The 17,600-nt window shown below is 41.9% G+C and overlaps 1 protein-coding gene across 4 annotated transcripts in view; it reads left to right on the top strand.

Annotated features, from left to right (window-relative positions):
• The window catches only part of LOC117527122 (meiosis regulator and mRNA stability factor 1), a 42,642-nt gene extending 26,676 nt beyond the window's left edge, over nt 1–15,966 (top strand). For all 4 annotated transcript variants that reach the window (XM_034189299.1, XM_034189302.1, XM_034189300.1 and 1 more), the window contains exons 13-27: nt 60–140; nt 221–457; nt 603–722; nt 815–993; nt 1,338–1,558; nt 9,064–9,206; nt 9,313–9,446; nt 9,531–9,733; nt 10,309–10,536; nt 11,066–11,305; nt 11,399–11,635; nt 11,756–11,816; nt 11,921–12,025; nt 12,189–12,356; nt 12,627–15,966. In XM_034189299.1, the coding sequence (XP_034045190.1) occupies nt 60–140; nt 221–457; nt 603–722; nt 815–993; nt 1,338–1,558; nt 9,064–9,206; nt 9,313–9,446; nt 9,531–9,733; nt 10,309–10,536; nt 11,066–11,305; nt 11,399–11,635; nt 11,756–11,816; nt 11,921–12,025; nt 12,189–12,356; nt 12,627–12,817 (2,548 nt within the window). In that variant the 3' untranslated portion in view covers nt 12,818–15,966. The remainder of the gene's footprint in view (nt 1–59; nt 141–220; nt 458–602; nt 723–814; nt 994–1,337; nt 1,559–9,063; nt 9,207–9,312; nt 9,447–9,530; nt 9,734–10,308; nt 10,537–11,065; nt 11,306–11,398; nt 11,636–11,755; nt 11,817–11,920; nt 12,026–12,188; nt 12,357–12,626) is intronic.
• Nucleotides 15,967–17,600: the final 1,634 nt, after the last annotated feature.

The following is a 17,600-nucleotide window of genomic DNA, read 5'->3' as shown; positions in this document are numbered from 1 at the left end:
GTCTGTCTTGTGTTTTATGACTTTAATGGTGAATGTGAATTTTATCTATTTCATTACAGTACAGAGATCATCAGCATTCTTCACGATGCCCCTGCCCACTGCCTGCCCCTCTTCAAGCTCACAGAGATTTATGAGAAAAAGTAACTATCCTTCATCTAAAGCTGTCAAATTAGTTTGTGCAGCCAAATAATGTGGCCTTTCTTTTCCCAACCTTCTTCAGATATTCCCGTAAGCTTTTAGTTGGCGATTTGTACAGACTACAGGACGTGGTTACGGTGCGCGATCAGGGAGGCACAAGGCTTGTGTGCCTTCTGCCCGCCAGCCAAATCCGTCAGAGTCCACTGGGATCATCCCGTTCTCAGGACGGCTCCTCAACTAGCGGCAGCCCTGTGGTCTTTGAGGAACTGGAGTATCATGAACCTGTCTGCAGACAACACTACACACAGCAGGACTTCAGGTACCCCATTCTCTGAATAAATCCTGACACTCCATTCCCTCTACCGTCAGATTTATTCTCAAAAACATTTCCACAAAATTGGAACTTTGCTAACTTTGGTCCGATGCTAACCCTAACCACAAGCTTTTACTTGTCTCCACTGTAGTGAGGCTGACTTTGATCCCGACTCCTATAAAATCCCGTTTGTTGTGATGTCACTGAGCACATTAGCCTCTCAAGTCCATGGTCTCTTGCAAACGCATGAGGGAACTCTTCCGTTACTCAGGTGACGACACGTTCTTTGGTCCATGCATAACCATCCTATATCAAATGGGCTGGTTTCCCATAATATATTCAGTCATTCACTCTTCCACACAGTTTTCCAGACTGTTATGCAGCAAAGTTCAGCCCACTGCAGTTGTGCAATGAGTCTTTGGAAGGTGGTGTTCCCCTGGAGCACCTCATTACCTGCATCCCCAGTATCATGATTGTTACAGCTCAAAATGGCTTCAAAGTCATCAAGTGGATCCACAACAATTTCCTGACTCTGAATTCAGGTGAGACTTTCCACAGCTCTGAGGAGTGTTGGAGGGTTCCATGTAGGCTCAGTTGAGTCAACTGGATTTGTTTAGTTCCTTGAAAATGTTTTACTCCTCACCATATTGAGTTGGGGTGTCTCCCTTTCTCAATGAAGAGCAAAATCTCTTCAAACAACTAAACAAGTCCAGTTGTCCCAACTGAGCCTACTTGGAATACCATAATTGGGATGACTGAGAATCTCCAGTGTTGGAGGTAGCTTGACCTTTTGAGAACAAATTTGTCAGTTCACAGTACTGGTCCTAAAATGCTTATTATTGGCCACATTTTTGAGACAAAGGAAAACATTTTTTGTTTCCCTCAGAGCCATGGATACAGCGCTGCAAGAGTCCAGTGGGAAACCCTCAACTGATTCAGTTCAGCCGGGAGATCATTGACCTTCTCAGGAGTCAGCCAGCTTGCATCATGGCCATCAGCAAGTTCATCCCCTCATACCACCATCACTTTGCAAAGCAGTGCCGTGTTTCGGACTATGGCTTCTCCAAGCTACTGGAGCTGCTGGAGGCTGTGCCACACGTCCTGCAGGTCTGTGAAACAAGCTCATGTTTGCTTCATGCTTTTTGTAAATGAAGGACAGGATAAAATCTGTAAGTTTGATGTTGCTGTTACTACTTCGGAAAAGGTGGCAAGCCTCTACTGGTGGTGGGCTCTCACTGCGGTATTGTATCACTTCCTGTTCCGGAGCACAGCGGTGTTTTGCTGTATCTGTTAGCTGTTTAATCTGCGCAGTTAGATTGATCTAGTTACCTAGATAACGATTTGTTTCACAGTGTAATCTTCACGTGCCTTAACTAAAGCACTCCCTCTGCTGAATCACCTCTAAATTATTTACACATTATTCACTGTGTGTTTTTAGGAATCCGCTAGCTACTAGCTCTTAGCCGGTTTAGCATGGCGGCTTCTCCTGTCTCTCCCGCACTTTTGTGCTCTGGGTGTGAAATGTTTAGTTATTCCTCGGCCTCCTTTAGCAGTAATGGTACTTGTAATAAGTGTAGCTTATTCGTAGCTTTGGAGGCCAGGCTGGGCGAATTGGAGACTCGGCTCCGCACCGTGGAAAATTCTACAGCTAGCCAGGCCCCTGTAGTCGGTGCGGACCAAGGTAGCTTAGCCGCCGTTAGTTTCCCTCTGGCAGATCCCGAGCAGCCGGGAAAGCAGGCCGACTGGGTGACTGAGGAGGAAGCGTAGTTCTAAACAGAAGCCCCGTGTACACCGCCAACCCATTCACATTTCTAACCATTTTTTCCCCACTCTGCGACACACCCGCCGAGGATCAAACTCTGGTTATTGGCAACTCTGTTTTGAGAAATGTGAAGTTAGCGACACCAGCAACCATAGTCAATTGTCTTCCGGGGGCCAGAGCAGGCGACATTGAAGGAAATTTGAAATTGCTGGCTAAGGCTAAGCGTAAATTTGGTAAGATTGTAATTCACGTCGGCAGTAATGACACCCGGTTACGCCAGTCGGAGGTCACTAAAATTAACATTGAATTGGTGTGTAACTTTGCAAAAACTGTCGGACTCTGTAGTTTTCTCTGGGCTCCTCCCCAATCGGACCGGGAGTGACATGTTTAGCCGCATGTTCTCCTTGAATTGCTGGCTGTCTGAGTGGTGTCCAAAAAATGAGGTGGGCTTCATAGATAATTGGCAAAGCTTCTGGGGAAAACCTGGTCTTGTTAGGAGAGACGGCATCCATCCCACTTTGGATGGAGCAGCTCTCATTTCTAGAAATCTGGCCAATTTTCTTAAATCCTCCAAACCGTGACTATCCAGGATTGGGACCAGGAAGCAGAGTTGTAGTCTTACACACCTCTCTGCAGCTTCTCTCCCCCTGCCATCCCCTCATTACCCCATCCCTGTAGAGACGGTGCCTGCTCCCAGACCACCAATAACCAGCAAAAATCTATTTAAGCAGAAAAATTAAAAAAGAAAAAATAATATAGCACCTTCAACTGCACCACAGACTAAAACAGTTAAATGTGGTCTATTAAACATTAGGTCTCTCTCTTCTAAGTCCCTGTTAGTAAATGATATAATAATTGATCAACATATTGATTTATTCTGCCTTACAGAAACCTGGTTACAGCAGGATGAATATGTTAGTTTAAATGAGTCAACACCCCCGAGTCACACTAACTGCCAGAATGCTCGTAGCACGGGCCGAGGCGGAGGATTAGCAGCAATCTTCCATTCCAGCTTATTAATTAATCAAAAACCCAGACAGAGCTTTAATTCATTTGAAAGCTTGACTCTTAGTCTTGTCCATCCAAATTGGAAGTCCCAAAAACCAGTTTTATTTGTTATTATCTATCGTCCACCTGGTCGTTACTGTGAGTTTCTCTGTGAATTTTCAGACCTTTTGTCTGACTTAGTGCTTAGCTCAGATAAGATAATTATAGTGGGCGATTTTAACATCCACACAGATGCTGAGAATGACAGCCTCAACACTGCATTTAATCTATTATTAGACTCAATTGGCTTTGCTCAAAATGTAAATGAGTCCACCCACCACTTTAATCATATCGTAGATCTTGTTCTGACTTATGGTATGGAAATTGAAGACTTAACAGTATTCCCTGAAAACTCCCTTCTGTCTGATCATTTCTTAATAACATTTACATTTACTCTGATGGACTACCCAGCAGTGGGGAATAAGTTTCATTACACTAGAAGTCTTTCAGAAAGCGCTGTAACTAGGTTTAAGGATATGATTCCTTCTTTATGTTCTCTAATGCCATATACCAACACAGTGCAGAGTAGCTACCTAAACTCTGTAAGTGAGATAGAGTATCTCGTCAATAGTTTTACATCCTCATTGAAGACAACTTTGGATGCTGTAGCTCCTCTGAAAAAGAGAGCTTTAAATCAGAAGTGCCTGACTCCGTGGTATAACTCACAAACTCGCAGCTTAAAGCAGATAACCCGTAAGTTGGAGAGGAAATGGCGTCTCACTAATTTAGAAGATCTTCACTTAGCCTGGAAAAAGAGTCTGTTGCTCTATAAAAAAAGCCCTCCGTAAAGCTAGGACATCTTACTACTCATCACTAATTGAAGAAAATAAGAACAACCCCAGGTTTCTTTTCAGCACTGTAGCCAGGCTGACAGAGTCAGAGCTCTATTGAGCCAAGTATTCCTTTAACTTTAACTAGTAATGACTTCATGACTTTCTTTGCTAATAAAATTTTAACTATTAGAGAAAAAATTACTCATAACCATCCCAAAGACGTATCGTTATCTTTGGCTGCTTTCAGTGATGCCGGTATTTGGTTAGACTCTTTCTCTCTGATTGTTCTGACTTATTTTCATTAGTTACTTCATCCAAACCATCAACATGTCTATTAGACCCCATTCCTACCAGGCTGCTCAAGGAAGCCCTACCATTATTTAATGCTTCGATCTTAAATATGATCAATCTATCTTTATTAGTTGGCTATGTACCACAGGCTTTTAAGGTGGCAGTAATTAAACCATTACTTAAAAAGCCATCACTTGACCCAGCTATCTTAGCTAATTATAGGCCAATCTCCAACCTTCCTTTTCTTTCAAAAATTCTTGAAAGGGTAGCTAACTGATCATCTGCAGAGGAATGGTCTATTTGAAGAGTTTCAGTCAGGTTTTAGAATTCATCATAGTACAGAAACAGCATTAGTGAAGGTTACAAATGATCTTCTTATGGCCTCAGACAGTGGACTCATCTCTGTGCTTGTTCTGTTAGACCTCAGTGCTGCTTTTGATACTGTTGACCATAAAATTTTATTACAGAGATTAGAGCATGCCATAGGTATTAAAGGCACTGCGCTGCGGTGGTTTGAATCATATCTATCTAATAGATTACAATTTTTTCATGTAAATGGGGAATCTTCTTCACAGACTAAGGTTAATTATGGAGTTCCACAAGGTTCTGTGCTAGGACCAATTTTATTCACTTTATACATGCTTCCCTTAAGCAGTATTATTAGACAGCATTGCTTAAATTTTCATTGTTACGCAGATGATACCCAGCTTTATCTATCCATGAAGCCAGAGGACACACACCAATTAGCTAAACTGCAGGATTGTCTTACAGACATAAAGACATGGATGACCTCTAATTTCCTGCTTTTAAACTCAGATAAAACTGAAGTTATTGTACTTGGCCCCACAAATCTTAGAAACATGGTGTCTAACCAGATCCTTACTCTGGATGGCATTACCCTGACCTCTGGTAATACTGTGAGAAATCTTGGAGTCATTTTTGATCAGGATATGTCCTTCAATGCGCATATTAAACAAATATGTAGGACTGCTTTTTTGCATTTACGCAATATCTCTAAAATTAGAAAAGTCTTGTCTCAGAGTGATGCTGAAAAACTAATTCATGCATTTATTTCCTCTAGGCTGGACTATTGTAATTCATTATTATCAGGTTGTCCTAAAAGTTCCCTGAAAAGCCTTCAGTTAATTCAAAATGCTGCAGCTAGAGTACTAACAGGGACTAGAAGGAGAGAGCATATCTCACCCATATTGGCCTCTCTTCATTGGCTTCCTGTTAATTCTAGAATAGAATTTAAAATTCTTCTTCTTACTTATAAGGTTTTGAATCATCAGGTCCCATCTTATCTTAGGGACCTCGTAGTACCATATCACCCCAATAGAGTGCTTCGCTCTCAGACTGCAGGCTTACTTGTAGTTCCTAGGGTTTGTAAGAGTAGAATGGGAGGCAGAGCTTTCAGCTTTCAGGCTCCTGTCCTGTGGAACCAGCTCCCAATTCAGATCAGGGAGACAGACACCCTCTCTACTTTTAAGATTAGGCTTAAAACTTTCCTTTTTGCTAAAGCTTATAGTTAGGGCTGGATCAGGTGACCCTGAACCATCCCTTAGTTATGCTGCTATAGACTTAGACTGCTGGGGGGTTCCCATGAACCCCATGATGCACTGAGTGTTTCTTTCTCTTTTTGCTCTGTATGCACCACTCTGCATTTAATCATTAGTGATTGATCTCTGCTCCCCTCCACAGCATTTCTTTTTCCTGGTTCTCTCCCTCAGCCCCAACCAGTCCCAGCAGAAGACTGCCCCTCCCTGAGCCTGGTTCTGCTGGAGGTTTCTTCCTGTTAAAAGGGAATTTTTCCTTCCCACTGTCGCCAAGTGCTTGCTCACAGGGGGTCGTTTTGACCGTTGGGGTTTTTACGTAATTATTGTATGGCCTTGCCTTACAATATAAAGCGCCTTGGGGCAACTGTTTGTTGTGATTTGGCACGATATAAATAAAATTGATTGATTGATTAAAAACATCTCCTTAACTGGACTGCAGCAGTTAAGGGCCATAAAGGAGGGCTTCTTTGGCTGTGAAGGGCTAATTGTTGATTGATTCAGCAAACTGTAACACAGATGTTTTCTGGAGACTGGAAAACTGATTGTACTGCACAGTAATACTTTGAGCCTGTTGATATGTCAGCACAAATTGTTCATTACCTCCAACTGACAGAAGAAGCGAGAGGTCATGTGATCACCCCAGTTTGTTTGCAAAGTTTAGACCAAATATTATGGAGAGATGTTCCTTGTGATGAACAACTTTTGGTGGTAAACTGCCCATTTTTGGGCATTCTTGGCCAGGGTTCTAGCTAGTGCAGAGTTGCATTACAGCCCGTTACGATATAATTTTGGACCGTTACGCTTATTTTGGACCGTGTAATCAACCGTTTCTGCAGCGTGACTCCAGTTTGAAGCGTGAATCAATGAAGCAATGATTCAATGGCTCGTGGCTCTCTGATTCGCAGCTCTTCAGAAGCAATAAGTCCACTTCTTAACCCCTTTCAAAGCCATTAAAATATCATGAGTCATTTTTGTGTGTATTAAAGTCGCTAACTGGGACTCATGTCTTGTTGCAGTCAACAAACGAGAATCGTCCTCTGTTCCTTTGGCACAGCTCCAAACGCTGCGCGGCTCTTTGCTGAGACAGTCCGCTCGGAATGAATAACTTCAAAACGAATAGCCACTTTAAATAAAATGACACCTCTTACAAACGTAATACAGACAATAAACTACAATCAACTAAAACGTTTTTTTCCTCCCAAAATGAGACGTCCAGCATTCTTTATAAACCTGACCTGCAGTACAGCTGCAAGAGCTCAGCTCATATATGGAAAGACATTCATGCCAATAATAATGTCTGAAAGGAAATGCTTTTGACAAAAACTCACAGATTGTATTTCTGTTTATGTCCAGAGATCAAGGATCCACCATGTAGAGTTTATTATGTCCAGAGTTTAAGGATCCAGTAACCAATTTCATATTTATTTACTTTAAAGGAGACCTGCATTGAAAAAAATGCAGATTTTTTGAACAAAAAATGAGTTACATTTACACATGAGATCCTTCTGAATGTAGTAAAGTAAATCTGGAAGCCCAGATCTGTCATTCAACGGAGAAATCTTCATTTGAAAATGACAAATTTACAGCTAACATTTAGCCCTCCGCAAATTGTCCCTCTCATCATGGACGCTGCCGAGACGTCACGGACAAGACCCTCTCCCAGCATGCATTGCGCCACTTGTAATTTGTGGATTTACGTCAGTTTGCATCTGCACCTTTTTCTTGTCTTATACGGAAGGATCTACTTTTTTAAAACTTCGTATTGTCTTGCGGCACGTTTGGTGAGTACACATTTCTTTTATTTGTGCTTGAAAATTATTTTGGGGGACTTTTTCATAGGCCCGTTTGATTGAGTGGTGTCGCAATGAAAATCTACTGTCTTTCGCCTCTGGTACCATCGCGGGATATGGAGGCGAGACCCGCAAAGAATCCCAGTCATTAAAAATATATAAACCTCTCTCAGCGTCCATGGAGCTCTGGGGCTCCGATTGCCGAGACGTGCGGTGCTGTGGATTTTGCCGCAAGAAGTCTGTCCTTGCAGCAACAGGTGTACCGGCCGCTTCACATTAAAACAGCGAGCGTAGTCTCTGGACTTGTTCCAAGTTGGTTGCAGCTCCATTCAGTAGACAGAGAGGTGATGCCGGTGTTGTGCGCTGAATCTGGCCCAACACCGGCTGCAAAGCAGACACGGGCAGTGTGAGTGGCCCGCGTCGGCGGTTAACGAGCTCGTTAACGAGCCCGCAGACTTAATAAGCGCAGCGGAGGCAGAGAGCGGGAGTGGAAGATGTCGATGTCGTTGCTGATCTGAGCGCACAGATCTGTATCTCACATTCATTGCAGCTTACTTTTGGATGTTGAAACCAGGACGTGTATAAGTAACATTACTAACAGATAAAATCAATTTCAATGCGGGATCGGACTGAAGGCGGGAGCACGTCGTCTTGTCCCTGACGTCATGGAAATGATACGGCTGTACAAACAGTTTTCGCTGAGGGCTAAATTTTAGCTGCAAATTTGTCATTTTTAAACGAAGATTTCTCTGCTGAATTACAAATTTGGGCTTACAGATTTACTTTACTGCATTCACAAGGGTCTTATAAATACATATCAGCTATTTCTTTCTGAAATCTGACCACATTTATTTCAATGCAGGTCTACTTTAAGACTCAAAATGTTCAGCTTCAATGTAATCAGCTTATAAAGCGCCAAATTACAACAAAAGCCGTCTCAAGGTGCCTCACACAGAACAGTTCAACATAAAAAAATTAAAATGAATAAAAATAAAAAAATTCAAATACCTAATTAAAAACAGAAATAAAAGAATAAAACATGAAATAAAAACTACTCATAAAGAGAATAAAAATAGGTTTTAATTCTTGACTTAAAAATGTCCATGGACTCCGACTGCCTCACTGAGGGCCATGTACTGGCTAACCCAGAATGAGATTGCCCACTCAAACTTCCCCAGCCTTCTGGACATGATGAAGGGACTTGGGGTGTCGTACCTGGCTTTTTCCCTTTGGGTACCCCTAGAATGGCCAATTTTTAGCTTAATTTTCAAAAGCTACCCCCCTTCCCCCGGTTGCTTCACTCCCTCGACATTACCACTACGCGTAAAACTTTATCCTAGCTAGAACCCTGCTTGGCTGATGTCACAGAAATCTGATCTTTTCTTTGTCACAGATCCTTGGAATGGGTACAAAGCGCTTATTGACCCTAACCCATCGTGCACAAGTAAAGCGTTTCACCCAAGATTTGCTCAAACTGCTCAAATTTCAAGCCAGCAAACAAGTGGCCATTAAGGACTTCACGCAGGCGTACCACTGGTCAGTCACCAGCATGTAGCGATAGACATGGACCCTTTAGTCATCCTTTCTCCTGTTTATTCCAAAGTGCTAACTAAATGTGTGTGATGTACATCTTGAACATTAGGTGCTTCTCGAAAGACTGGTGTGTAGTAGACTACGGCGTGTGTGATCTGATGGACCTGCTGACTGAAATTCCTGACACCACCATCACTGTTACTCAGCAGGATACAGAGACAGTCATCTCCGTTCCAAAGAGAGGTCAAATGAGTACATCATCTAAAGGCTTCAAAGCTGAATGGAGCCCCAAGAAAAACATTTTTAGTGACTTATGTTTGTCTGCAGAGCGTACAGCAGAGGAAATAGAACGCACCAAGCAGTTTGGGAAGGAAGTGGTGGACCTACTTCGTCACCAGCCGCACTGCCGAATGCCCTTCAGCAAGTTCATTCCCACCTACCACCACCACTTTGGTCGTCAGTGCAAGCTCAGCTACTATGGCTTCACCAAGCTCATGGAGCTGTTTGAGGCCATCCCAGAAGTACTGATGGTGAGGCTGACTGTGCGTTTATAAAGCTCTCAGGTCACCAAACAGAGTTAAAACTGTAAACGAAAGATTGGAGGGATACAGGAATCACCTCATCCATCTGTCCATAAGTCTTGAAGTAAATGGACTGCATTTATGTAGCACTCTTATGCCAAAGAGCATTACAGTGATGCCTCACATTCACCCATTCACACACCAATGTGAAGGTGCTGCCATGAAAGGCGCAACACTCATCATCAAGTGAGCAAATGGTGGATTAAGGCCAAGTGCTCTGATTGAACCAAAGATCCTCTGGTCTAAAGCCAACCGCTTTAACCACTTGACCATAACTCCCCCTGAACTTGATGGTTAGATTTCATTGAAACTTCTCAGTGATGACGCTCCATTGAATCATGATTAGAAACATACGAGCTTAAAACTTGTTGCTGTATCATCATGCAGATCCATACTAGATCTGCTGGAATTGAAGGGTAAGAGCTGTGAGCCTTGGTTTGGCACAGCTGCTCTGAGTCTGAGTCAGACTCCCCCCAGAGTCCATGTGCTAATCATGTGACCAGTCCCTCTGCTACCTTCCTCAGGTGTTGGAGTGCGGCGAAGAGAAAGTGCTGACTCTGACTGAGGTGGAGCGTATCAAAGCTCTCGCAGCTCAAATGGTCAAGTTGCTGCGAGCTCAGAAAAACTCCAGCCTGCCTGTGGGCCAGCTGCTCAGCGAGTACAGTAAGACCTTTGGTTATGGTCTCAGACTACAAGACTACGATGCCAGCTCCCTGCCCTCACTGCTGTCTAAACTCTGCCATGTTGTCAAGGTAATGAATGCCACCTCCACTGTGACCAGTTTTCTGTTTCTGCTGAGACGGACAGCTCACTGCTTCTGTGTAGAAAATGAAAATTTCTTCTGCGACACTTCTTTGAGAAAAGAGTTACTGCTGTTTTAACCTAAATGACTTCATTTATGTTATCTTCTAAAGCCAAAGGAATTTGTTCAAAACTGAACAGAAAGTGTCAGTCACCTGTTAAAGGTGCAGTGATTTTTAACTGGAAATATTCCCATGCTGAGATGTACAGCTAATACGTTGTTTAGTTACTAAAGAGCATCAGACTGGTTGAGCACCAAAGAAACTAAATGCATGATTTCAGTTCTTTAATTTGCATTAGCTCAGAATATCCTTGAATGACTGGAAATCTGTAACATAGTTCGGATTAAATCTGCATTTTAAATTGATTTTAATAAAACAAGGTAACACAGCTGGACATGAATCCACTTTGAATGCTGACCCATGTGCTCATGTAATGTTTAAGTTATTAGTGACCTGTCGCTGTCCTTTGGTTTTGAAGCTGGTGGATGGTGTGGAGGGTCGTGAAGTGCAGCTGATTAACAGGAAGTCTCTGCGCTCGCTCACCACACCGCTGCTCGTCCTGATCATGTCCCAAGATAAGGAGCAGCTCACCAAGGGTCTTCAGGTGGAGGAGCTGAGCCGGATGTATCAAACTGTGCACGGTGCCCCCCTCAACCCCTGTGAATATGGGTTCCTCTCCCTCAGCGAGTTGCTGAAGAGTCTGCCCTACCTCGTGGAAGTGCGTATTTCGACATAATGTTTATAAAGCAGATCCAAACCTTTCTTATTACACCCGTACAGAACAGCAGCACTGTTTGTCCCCCTCTTCCAGTTGTACCATGAGGAAGGTGAAGAAAACAGTGGCAGTGGTCGGGGTGACGACTGGGTGAGGCTGACCAGGCTTTACCAGTTTGCATGTAACGTTCGCTCTCTGCTCCACACCTACCACTACAACCAGATCTTTCTGACCGAGTTCCAAGGTGCTTATAACAAATTTATAGGCTGCAGCCTTGAAGCTCGCTCCTATGGATATAGCAGCATTGACGACCTGCTCAGTGCCATTCCACAGGTGGGCGCTGAACTTAAATTCTCTAGAATTTTGTTTTTAGGATTTCACCCCATTTAAACTACTTCACACATAAAGATGCTAGTCCTGTTTGGAGTAACTGATTGAACAAAATGTCAACAGGTGGTCTTGATCAAAGGGCATGGTCACAAAAGGATTATCGTTTTGAAGAACGATATGAAGGGTAAAGGCAATGGTTTAGTGAAAATGAGTGTTTTAACGATGGCGCTGGTTATTCATGTTAGATGTATCCTGAACTATGGGTGCTGTGTGTGTGTGCGCATTTAGCAAGGGTCAGTTCTTCAGTTCCCAGCAGCCCTCAGCCTGGAGAGACCGTGGAGAGCCAGAGAGATGCCCCAGTACACAATGCCAATTATAGATGCTACAGTCCAGGTAAAATACTTCACTGTACCAGTGCATTATTTGTACAGTTCAAAATAAGTTTTATAATGAGTGGTTTTAACTGCCACTTCTTTGGCAGCATAATGTTACAGCTGCATCTTCTCTGTTTGTCTGAACCATTTTATGTGAGAACACTTCCCCCGTCACACACCAGGTGGCGATGTAGCAGCTGAGTCAGAACTGCGGAGTCTGTCCCCTGTAGATCTGCTGTGCGGTCCAGTTCCATCCTCCCTGCCGTCACCCCAACTTCATCCTGATCCTGTTCTCCTTCAGCAGTCTGACCTCATTCACTTTGAGGAGAGAACACCACAACCACCAGCAGGTAGCATCTACAGGAAGCGTCTTTGGTCAGGATAAAGAGATCCAAATCTGGTCATGTTAAATTGCTTTGCTACTGAGATTCGATTGACATCAGATGAGTGTTGTAAGGATGGGAGGTGGCGAAAGTAGATACGGGCACCAAGAACAGATCTGATTACTACAATAACTCCTGTTCGCTTAAATCAGGAGGTGGAAATATGTTGAATATTTCAGGTTTCTGTTGTTGACAGTCTCAGATGCTGGTGGTAAAACCTCATTTATACGTTTTCAGAAGGTGATGGATCAGAGGCTGCTGTTGATCGAACACGCAATGTACCTGCGGGCGCGAACAAGACTGCGGTCTTCAAGACGCCGGCGCCACCTGATGTGGCCCCTCCTCCGTCCACACAAAGTCCCGGCAGAAGAGCCCCGCGCAGCAGAATCAAACTCGCCGCAACCTTCTCCTTCACAGCAGGATCCTGATACCTCACACAGGCTTGTGCACGTACTACAGTACACACACATGCACGCACACAAAACACACTGCGACTCTAAATACGGGAGTTGAGCAGCCAGTGTGCATGTGTGTGTGCGTGCACTCCATCCAAACTGGCTCTTGGGGAACATGCAGCAGTCGCCTCTTTGCAGCTGTGTTCTCGTTTTTCTCATTGCAGACTTTCTGCAGTTCTTTAATTTGGCAATCATCAGTTTGGTCGGATACGGAGGCAAGTTAAATTCTGTTTGTTGAACTTTAATGTGCACTTTGTGTTTAAAGCCAGACTGTGTCAAAGGACACTTAACGGCTTACGCGGCTGATGAACACAGAGTTAGTTGTCACTGTGGCAAAGACATTAACTATGAGAGAAATTCTTTAACCCCCCCCTTCACCGATAATACTGCTGACTGTTCATATTTTGGATTTATAAACTTTCATATTTGAATCTTATTTTGCTGTGTGTCAGAAGACAGCATTTTGGTTTTGGGCTTGTCTCGGCTTTTTACACTCTCCAGCAACGCTGCAGCTAACTGGTTATTTGCACGATCAGTTCACCTGTTGATCATTTTATCATTAATCAGTACTTCCTAAAGCACCAGAAAAAGGTTAAAAATAAATAAATAAATAAACTCATTATTTCTCAGTACAGAGACTTTTGCAGATTACTTGTTCTGTTGAACCAACCATCTCATATACAAAGGAGTTGGTTTTATTAACTAGCCCTGACCAAGTTGTCTGGAATAAATTCTGCTTTCCACTGGTTGAAATCTATTAAAAATGGCTCATTTAAAGTGGTTTTGAAGCTGTTTAAATCAGGTCATCCTTCATCATAGAACAGGTTCAAACCAGACTCGAGTCCAGTTAAACATTTTTTAGAGCTTTTTAAAAACTGAACAGACATCTGATCTTAAACCAGTTTAAATATGATCATAGTGACTTAAAATCAGCCTGAACAGGAGCCAGAGATCACAAATTGGTGTGTTTTTCTTCTTGATTATCAAATAAGTTGATTTATTTTTCTATTGATTTACTCATTGATTATTTGATGGATTACTTCAGGTTTAGTTTCCAGACACGTCAAAGGTTCTTCGTTTATAAATTTTCATCTTTTGCCTTGAAGACGTCTCAGGCGTGTAGCTTTGATAAATGTGGCGTAGTTGCGTTCTGTTAGCGGTGTTGTGTCTTTAGTTAGCAGCAGACAAAGGTCTTTGTGAGAAAATGTGAAAGGGTTCGGATGTTGTGTCTCGCACTGCTGTAGGAACTGTCATTGGTGTCGAATTGGAACTTGATTTCTAGCGAAGGTTTTCAGCCTGAGAGCGATGAGGTGCCGCCATAATGCTAACGATTGATCTGTAGCCAGCAGCGCTTGACTTCTTTTAGCCGTATGTTCCCTGTGGTTTACACGTAAGGAGGTGGCGTGAAATATGCACAGTGTGCATAAACGATTGTGATGTAATTCCAGGACAAAACGGATGGGAACAAACGATGGACTCTTAAAGACCACACTTTCTGTTCCATCCTACATTTAGGGATCTTAAAGTTGGTGCTGCATAAAAGCTGAAGGTTTTTATCATGAACCTTATCAGCGTTGATGGTGCGGCGTCCACGCCGCAGGAGCAATGAGCACTCCAGAGTTTTTGGTTTTTATTGATTGACGAGTTTTTAGGGAGAAGAGACTGGATCAGAGGTGACGTACGAACAGAGGGCCCACCCCGGCTCTCTGGAACCTGCCTGGCTTTTACAATGGCTTGTATCTGCCGCGGTGTTAAAGAATCGCCGTCATACCTTCCTGTCTCTCACATCGCGAGCTGAGGACTTCTTACTTGTTGTGGGGGTTTTGTTTGTGGAATTAGCTGTTGAGCACCAGGAGGCACCGCTGAAGACAGAGAGTTGATGTTTGTGTTCACAGATGATTTTGTGAAGTGGGAAAGAGCCCATTTTGTCCGTTTGTCCTGTTTAGCCAGTGTTAGCATTTTGCTTTATCACGCTTTTTTTGTTTTTGTCTTCCTGAAATATTTCACCTGCTGACTTGAACCGCTTCTTCAGAAACGCCAAAGCGAACGACTGTCTGGAAACCTCTTTGATCATGGATTGGGCACTTCAAAATAAAAGCAGCAGTGAGCAGTTATTTTCATTATTGATTAATAGTTTTGTCTTTAAAATGTCAGTCCTTTAAAAAAAATTCCCAAAGAAATATCTTTATAGAATTTTTTTTCCCCAAAATCCTAAATTATTGAATGCATTTTGACAACCAGTGAAAAGCAGATTAAGATCAAGTTACTTGAACTCAGTTTTTCTTTGATTTAATGATGTTTGCACGAAAAACGTCAGCAAGCAGCAGCTTCATAACACTGCAGAATGTTATTAAATATATCTGTAATTCAGCTTCATTAAAGTTTAAACAATTTTTTTACTATGAATTTAGATCCATTTAAATCCACCTGAAAACCAGCTAATCTGGTTTAAAGCACTTTAGAACATGTTTGAAGTGTTTTTAAAACCTTTTAAACCAGTTGAACTTGTTTCATCACCTGTCAGACACATTGAACATATTTCTATTTTCGTGTTAAATCACTTTGAGTTCACAATGCGTCAGGATGTTTAATGATCATAAATGAGTGTTACTCCTTTTTTCTTTTTTTGTACATTTCTCTCAAAGTAGCGCAGTGACGGCTAACTCTGAATAATAATGTTAGCCTCCCCTTTTTGGCTTTCTTTTTGGTGACGTTGGTGAGAAGCTGTTGTACCTGTCAAAATATGCACTTCTGCATAGTCGAAGTTTATGAAATGCATATTGTGAATTTGTGGGTTAAGTTGTCTTTGTGTCTGAGTTTCACATTTAACGATCTCGCGTTGTCTTTTCTGGCAGGATTCGTTCCTATAGTTCTGTGTTGTACTTTCCTGGAATATGTTTGAGGAACTCCCATTATACATCAAAGTCCTTTTAAAATGATACTTTGTGAGTCAGTGTTCTTTTTTTTTTTTTTTTTTTTCCTTCTTTTTTTTAAGCTCATTTCTCTGACAGATGTGTCGATGTCCTCCATCTTTCTGTCAAATGTCCTACTGCCTCCCCACAAGCTTCTGTAACAGTTTTACATTGATGGGACCAAAAGATTAATAAACTTCACAAGCATCATTTTCACTGCTTTGGATATTTTATGGAAGTTTAAAGTGAATTTGTAATTTAGAGCCACTCACTCATCTTCAACCGCTGCCTACAGTAGGGTCACTGGAGTCCCGTGGTCCAGTGGCTCTGCTGGACTCAGTGGTTCCATGTTGCAGTGGATGGTTTTCTTTTGTGACTTGACCTTTGAGTGCATAAGACAGTTGATTGACAAATCGTCCACTCTGTTCTTGAAAGATGCTCTTTATTTAAACATGTATTTACAGGTAGTTTCACTTTATTTTCTGCATATTTGTTAAACATCAGGACCTCCATAGTTCACGACTACTGAACACTATGTTAGAAGGAAAGGAAAGTAAGAAAAGAACAACACCTGACACAATCATCGTATAGTCACTCAGACGGTCATAGTCTCAGAGCTGTTTTGGATATTTACACCAGCTGCACACACTAATTTCATCATAAGAATTTTTCAGTAATAATAACTATTAACATACAAGCACGATAATTCCCTGTTCATGTTGTGTGTGTATAACATCATAACGTTCTTATGGCCCACAATGTGTTGATGTTTGGTTATTACTGCATGAACTACTGTTAACACAAACTTTGGTAAAACAAAAGTGTTGCTAAACTGGCTGTTATTGGGTCAGGTGATATTTGGTCTCATCTTGTGTACAGCGCAGATGTTTGGCCATGATTGCTGAGCTACAAAATCACCTTAGTTTTACTGCATTGCAAATGTTCAGTAGACGTTTCTGCACTGCAATGCACATTAATAAGAAAAAAACAAACATTGTTTGTAATCCATAGAAGTTCATGCACAAGCATAAAATGTGCTATTAAAATCCTGAATTCACTAGTTGTCACTGTTTCTGAGGTTTAACAAAAACCTCAGTCCAGGATCTCTTATTTCTGAAGTAAAAGAAAAAATGATCAGAGCTGCAGAAAACTTACTTTAGAAATTCTGGGATTTATGAGTCAAGTGTCACAACAACAACAACAATAATAATTATTATTATAATGTGTAATTGCATCTCGTATTAATGATTACTGGACATACTGAAGATAACATCTCACAGCAGCCATGTTAATTATTAAAACATTTAATTCCTGCTATAATTTTCATGACATCCAAAAATTTTTTCACACTTGTTAAATGTCTCATTAGGGGAACTAATTTTCAAAAATATTTATATACAAAATAAGTTTAACATAGAGCTCAAGGCTTCGTAATGACGTTTGATTGCGTCAGGTGATGTATGACGTGTGAACCTGAAGCTATTTATTACACTGCAATGAACACTGAGCCCGACTCGTGTATTAATTTCAAACATCACAGTAGCGTGAAGTTGGATTTTTAAACTCTGCGCCTCAGTTAAACCATGCGGCTAAACAGAACCTGATGGTTAGAACTTTCCAGTACCAAGGTGTACTTTTCAGGGAACGATAAACTACCTGATAGCAGTTTGTCAATTTTTAACTCGACAGTCGGGGCGGAGGTTATGTCATCATGTCTGTAAATAAAGTATTTTGGGGGGGTAAACTTTGTTTTTACAGAGATGTACTTCCTCACCAAACAGCTGATTAAATGTTGGTGTTGATCTAAATCTTGAAGATCTTTTGATTTCTTCAACATTGAAGTT

The sequence above is a fragment of the Thalassophryne amazonica genome, chromosome 15, assembly GCF_902500255.1.
Source record: "Thalassophryne amazonica chromosome 15, fThaAma1.1, whole genome shotgun sequence".
Taxonomy (NCBI): Eukaryota; Metazoa; Chordata; class Actinopteri; order Batrachoidiformes; family Batrachoididae; genus Thalassophryne; species Thalassophryne amazonica.
Note: the sequence above shows the minus strand (reverse complement) of the source record. Positions and strands in the feature narration are given on the sequence as shown.